This window comes from Triticum aestivum, unplaced genomic scaffold, assembly GCF_018294505.1.
Source record: "Triticum aestivum cultivar Chinese Spring unplaced genomic scaffold, IWGSC CS RefSeq v2.1 scaffold16975, whole genome shotgun sequence".
NCBI classification, from domain to species: Eukaryota; Viridiplantae; Streptophyta; class Magnoliopsida; order Poales; family Poaceae; genus Triticum; species Triticum aestivum.
In genome coordinates, this window is record NW_025228527.1 from 9454 (window position 1) to 16320 (window position 6867).

The 6867-nt window shown below is 55.5% G+C and overlaps 1 protein-coding gene across 1 annotated transcript; it reads right to left on the reverse strand.

Annotated features, from left to right (window-relative positions):
• Window positions 1–3368: 3368 nt before the first annotated feature.
• On the reverse strand, window positions 3369–6867 carry LOC123174242 (receptor-like protein kinase HSL1; the record flags this gene model as incomplete). Its single annotated transcript, XM_044590024.1, is given in 2 exon segments — window positions 3369–4192; window positions 4288–6867. Coding segments are annotated over 2 exon segments (2969 nt in total), but the record flags the coding sequence as incomplete, so codon positions are not given.

Consider the following 6867-nt stretch of genomic DNA (forward strand, 5'->3'; position numbering starts at 1 on the left):
GAGGGCTTAGTCTGGAAACATATACAGTCATACAGGCTAGACTTTTAGGGTTTTAGCCATTACAATCTCGTGGTAGATCAACTCTTGTAATACTCATATTCATCAAGATCAATCAAGCAGGAAGTAGGGTATTACCTCCATAGAGAGGGCCCGAACCTAGGTAAACATTGTGTCCCTCGTCTCCTGTTACCATCGACCTTAGACGCACAGTTCGGGACCCCCTACCCGAGATCCGCCGGTTTTGATACCGACAGGGGGCGGCGCCCCCTTTCCTTCCTCCCTCTCTCCCTCGTCCTTCTCTCCTAATACAACTAGGGAAAGGGGGAATCCTACTCCCGGTGGGAGTAGGACTCCTCTAGGGCGCGCCATAGAGGGTCGGCCCTCCCCCTCCTCCACTCCTTTATATACGTGGGAGGGGGTCACCCCATAGACACACAAGTTGATCATTGATCTCTTAGCCGTGTGCGGTGCCCCCCTCCACCATAATCCACCTCGATCATATCGTTGCAATGCTTAGGCGAAGCCCTGCGCCGGTAGCTTCATCATCACCATCATCACGCCGTCGTGCTGACGAAGCTCTCCCTCGACACTCAGCTGGATCGAGAGTTCGTGGGACGTCACCGAGCCGAACGTGTGCAGATCGCGGAGGTGCCGTACTTTCGGTACTAGGATCGGTCGGATCGTGAAGACGTACGACTACATCAACCGCGTTGTCATAACGCTTCCGGTTACGGTCTATGAGGGTACGTGGACTACACTCTCCCCTCTCGTTGCTATGCATCACCATGATAGATCTTGCGTGTGCGTAGGAAATTTTTTTAAATACTGCGTTCCCCAACATTCTGGGGGTATCGGGTACATATCGGGTCATCGAAAGGGGGTCCGGGCAACCCCCGGCAAGCTATATGGGCCTAATGGGCCAAGAGGGGAAACACACCAGCCACAAAGGGGCTGGTGTGCCCCCCCCCCATATGGGCTGGCCAAATTGGAGAAGGAAAGGGGAAGAAGGAAAGGAAAAAAGGGAATAGGATTCCCCCTTCCCCCTCTTCCCTTCCTACTCCGAATAGGAATAGGAAAGGGGAGGCCGAATTGGGAGGACCCCAAGTAGGATTCCTCCTACTTGGGGCGCCCCCTTGGCTGCCTCCCCTCCCCTCCAACCTATATATATATATATATATATATATATATATATATATATATATATATATATATGAGGGGGGCACCGCTAGAACACACAACAAACATTGTTAGCCGTGTGTGGCGCCCCCCTCCACAGTTTACGCCTCCGGTCATATTCACGTAGTGCTTAGGCGAAGCCCTGCGCGGATCACTTCACCATCACCATCACCACGCCGTCGTGCTGACGGAACTCCCCCTCGACACTTTGTTGGATCAAGAGTTCGAGGGACGTCATCGAGCTGAACGTGTGTATAACTCGATGTGTCGTACGTTCGGTACTTGATCGATCGGAACGAGAAGAAGTTCGACTGCATCAACCCCATTGTCAAACGCTTCCGCTTTCGGTCTACGAGGGTACGTGGACACACTCTCCTCCTCTCATTGCTATGCATCTTCTAGATAGATCTTGCGTGAGCGTAGGAATTTTTTTGAAATTGCATGCTACGTTCCCAACATGAATATATAGTTTTAATTGGCGAGGGCAACAAACGGAGTTGCACATAGTCTGCTACACAGCTGGTCAGGGCAACATACGAGGTTGCACATCTCGCGGCTAGGGGTAGTTTGGATGGTGAAAATTCCACATTCATGAGGGTAGTGAAAAGTTGCATATAGGTACAACGCGAAAGTTGTACATCTCACTAGTAGGGGTGGTTTGGACCGGGTGCTAGCAGGAAAACCACACATTTAGAAAAAGTTGCACATCATTGTTAGACAGTTGGCCGTGTTAGTATCCGAAGTTGCACATCCACTATTAGGCAGTTGGCTGATGCAGTAAATAGTGAAAGCACATCCACGGGCATGAGGACAGTTGCACATCAACTGCTACGCAGTTGGCCTAGACAACAGACGAAGTTGCACATCTCACTAGAAGTAAATAGTTTGGGGTGGAGGTGAGATCAGTAAAAATTGCACGTTCACGGGTAGGCGGGAAGTTGCACAACCACTGTCAGCTAGTTGCATATCGACTCCTAAGCAGTTGCACAAAACGAGAGACTAAATTGCACAAAAAAATTCATCGAAACAATGCCCATGCAGGATCTAGTTTCAAGGAGCACGTCACGAGGGTTCCAAAAGTGAAAACAGATCTTAATTTCGACGTGCGGTTTGAAAGCTATAGGGTTTTAAAATTTGTAAATCGTGAATTAAGTGATAGAAAGCCATCTACTCCATGGAGTAAAACAGGACACAGTCAAATGTTTACCAAAAATCACCGGCTGCCACGGAGCGCTAGCGGCCAACGGCTGCTTGCTAGACGCGTCCTAAAATTTTTGCTACAAGCGATTGCCGGTGCAACTTCGCGGGGCACAACAAATTCGTGGAGGGGAGGGAGGATCGACAAGGCAGACACATAGGGTGCCATGAAGAAAGACTTGGGTGCTACTCCAGCCCGAGTTCCGACACCGGCCCCGCTCCCGTTCCCATTTTTTGTGAAGCCAACAACAGCCTCGTTTGCGGAACAGATCGAGCATCCAAATCCACATGCTTGGCACCATAGCAGAAGAAGTGTAGAGCACTCGCACTCTTTCAAATTGAAATTTGCATGGGGGTGTGGGGTGGATGCCCTCTTCGACGCAAACGAGACGCGGATCGTGAAAGCCAATCCAAACTCCAACATTGTCGTCTCCAGTACACAACCGACAGCACACAAAACTGAGCGCTTTCACCACAGCAACCTGGGCTTCGAAATGAATCAAAAACAGACACGGCGGGAAACCGACCCCTGTGGCTCCCAAGCCTTGAACCGCTTGCCGACGGAAACTGTTTCTGTACGTACTCCCTCCGTTCCAAAATAGATGACCCAACTTTGTACTAACATCTATTTTAGAACGGAGGGAGTACATGTGATACAGAAACTACAGAGAAATTCCGAGGCAGACGCCAGTGTGGATAACTCAATAATTCAATGAACAGGTTCTGCTGAATAGTCTTCATTTACTCCACCCCAAGATGCAGGCAACTAAAATTTCAGGAGTACGTATGTTCGATGCAATCATTTGCGATGGATGGCCCAGAATACAGAGCCAACAAAATAATTATTGTCCTCCGTATTCGATTCCGTTCGAACAAATCTCTGTTCCGAGTTTGATGACTAAATAAATAGCTGGACCCCAGAAAACCAAGTTAAATGCCCGGAGATAGAGTCGATGTGCAACAACCACCACCCATACAAACATGGGCCAGGAGCATGGAGCAAACATTTCATTCCATTTCATCGACAGAAAGCGAAAGCAACATACTAGTACTAGTACTAATTACACACCTACATTTGGATTCCTTCCTTCCGTTGGCAAACTTTTCTTCAAGGCCATACAGACCATCTACCCTACCGGAATCAATGGCACGGCCCACAGACAGCTAGAACAACCAAGAACACCGCCGCTAGCTAGCTATGCCCTAACTCCCACTTGTCCTCCATTGCCGACCGACCGGAGCACACATCAACTCCAGGTCACAGTGGCGCTGGAGGCGTCGACAACAAGCGGTTCAGCGGTCAAAATCAGCACTGTAATTCTACTTAGGTTCTTTCTTACCGAGAGCTCGGCGAGTCATGGAAGGGGGCCAACGTGTTATGCTCGTCGAGTCATGACCAACGTGTTATGCTCTGTGGTTTATTACCTTACCTAGACACTGCTGCCTTGATCAGAGGTGTCGTCGTAGTAGTACGGCGACAGCTTGCCGTCCTTGTCCAGCTTCGGCCTCGCGTCGGCGCGCACCTCCTGCAGCATCTTCACCACCCTCCGCATCGCCGGGCGATTGATCGGCAGCGAGCTCGCGCAGATGAGGCCGATGTTCAGGACCCTGCTGATCTCCTCCTTGAAGGCCATGTCGAGCCTGCTGTCCAGGACGTGCTCTACCCCTTTCTGATCAATGGTGCTGCACACCCACTTCACCAGGTCCTTCTCGCCGAACTCTGGGTCGACCGGCGGCTTCCCGGTCACCAGCTCCAGGAGCACCACGCCGAAGCTGTATATGTCGCTCTTCTCGTTGACACGGAGCGTGTACGCGTACTCTGCACAAATATGAACAACTTTTGATCAGACTTACATGTACATATATCAAAGGACTAATAATAACTGAACTTGTGAAACATTCAGAAAGTCTTACCAGGAGCAATGTAACCGCAGGAGCCAGCGATCACCGACATGGACTTGGGCGCCCGGACAGCCATCTCCACCACCTTGGCGACACCGAAATCCGCGACGCAAGCGCTGAACTCTGCATCCAAGAGGATGTTGTTGGACTTGACATCCCTGTGGACGATCGCCGGCACGCAGTCCTGGTGCAGGTAGGACAGCCCCTCGGCTGCGTCCAGCGCAATCTTGTACCGCGTCGGCCAGTCCAGCAGACCGGCCTTGCTGCTGTGCAGCACGTCCCCGAGGCTGCCGTTGGGCATGTACTCGTACACCAGCATCTTGGAGTCATTGTGCGTGCAGCAGCACAGGAGCTTGACGATGTTCTTGTGCCGGATCTTGCCAAGCGTCCTCACCTCGGCGTCGAAGCTGTTGTCGGCCGCCGACCCCTCGCCGGCGTTCTCGACGTCCTTCTTCGCCGCGCCGCCCCACAGCTTCTTGACGGCGACCACCTCGCCGTTGCCGAGCACCGCCTTGTACACCTTCCCAGATGCACCGCTGCCGATGACATTGTCCTCATCAACGCAGTCCAGGATATCATGCTCGCTGAACGACACCTTGTGGAAGGATGTCAGTGTCCATTTCGAGCGCTCGGCCTTCAGTTTCGCTTTGTTGAAGCTCCGGTACCTCCAGTAGAACCATGCCACGCCGGCGACCAAGACGACAGCCGCGAATATGAATATCGAGCGCATCATCCAGATAATGGCAGAGTGGTTCCCTGAACTTCCTTGCGAGGCAGAGCACAGACCGGCAATGTCTCCGCACAGCCCCGGATTGCCCAAGAAGCTGCTGCGGTATGCTTCCGTTGCATACTGGGGTGGAAGCTGGCCACTGAGCTGGTTGTTGGAGACGTTGAACTGGTTCAGCTTCAGGTTCTCCAGTTGAGCTGGTACTTGGCCGGTGAGACGGTTGCCGGAGAGGTCAAGGTAGTTGAGCACCGGCAAGTCACCCAGCTCCGGTGGTATGGCTCCGGTGAAGCCATTGTCGGCGAGGTTGAGCTCGCTAAGCTGCTTCCAAGAACGGATTCCCCGGAGCAACTGACCAGATAGCGAGTTGTTGTGGAGGACGAGCCGGCCGAGTTCTGCTAGGCTGCCAAGAGAGGAGGGAAGAGGTCCAGAGAGCATGTTGCCGTCTGCCGATAGCTCGTACAGCTTGGCGACGGATCCAATTTCCGAGGGGATGCTCCCGGTCAGCCGGTTGTTGGAGATAACCAGCTTGGACAGGTTGGCCGCGCCGGCGATGACCGGGGAGATCTCCCCGCTGAGCTGGTTGTCGTTGAGCTCGAGAAGCGCCATGTGCGGCAGGCCCCAGACCGCGCCGGGCACGTCGCCGTCGAGCCTGTTCTTGGACAGCCGGACCCGTCGCAGCCTATGGCACCGCCCGAGCCCCTCGGGGATGCGCCCAGTGAGCGCATTATTGAGCATCAACAGCTCCTCCAGCTCGCCGCGGTCGCATATGCCCCTTGGGATCTCGCCGGAGATGGAGTTGTCGGACAGGTCCAGGCACACCAGCGGCGTGTTCTTGCCGAGGTCGGCCGGCAGCGTGCCGTTCAGCCGGTTCGAGAACAGGCGCAACTCAACGAGCGAGGACGCCTTCGCCGCGGACTCCGGCACGGGCCCTGTGAGCGAGTTCAAGTACAGGTGCAGGCTCTCCAGCTTTGGCGCCTTGAACAGGTCATCCGGGATGGCGCCGCCGAGGCGGTTCATGGAGATGTCTATGCTCCTGAGCTCCGCGAGCTTGCCGAATCCCTTCGGGATTGGGCCGGAGAGCGAGTTGTTGTACAGCTCGATCTGAACGGCGCTTGTCAGAACGGCAATCTGCGGTGGTATCGGGCCGGTGAGCGCGTTCAGCGACAGGTCGAGGTCGGTGAGGTTGGCGAGCCGGCCGAGAGACGCCGGGATGGAGCCGACGAGGTTGCAGCCGGCGAGCCAGAGCACGCGCAGCGCGGGGAGGTCGCCGAGCTCGGCCGGCACTGGGCCCGGAGCGAACGGGTTGTAGGACATGTTGAGCTCCCGGAGCGTGGAGACGCGGCCGAGGAACGCCGGGACCTTGCCGCCGAGCAGGTTGTTGACGAGCGAGAGCGACTGGAGCTTCTTGAAGGTGCCGAAGGACTCCGGGATGGGCCCGGAGAAGTTGTTGGCCTCGAGGCTGAGGTAGACGAGGTCCGGGAGGTCGGCCAGCGCGTCGGGGAGTGGCCCGACGAGCGTGTTCATGTACAGGTCGAGGCGCACCAGCGCCTTGCACCCGGCGACAGCCTTGGCGGCGATGTCGGGGCCGATGTAGTTCTCCCTGAGGTTGAGGGACTGGAGGCGCGGGAGGCGGCAGAGCGCGGCGGGGAAGGAGCCGTTGAGGTTGGCGTTGGGGAGCGAGACCTCCGTGACGGCGCCGTCGACGCAGAGGACGCCCGTCCAGCCGCAGGGCGTGGCGTCGCGGGGGTTCCAGTCCGCGAGCGCGGAGGCGGAGGCGGCGAGCGCGCGCTTGGCGTCGAGCAGGTAGAGGCCGTCCTGGTTGAGGCCGAGCGACGGCGCCACGGCATTGGCCGCGACGGCGAGCA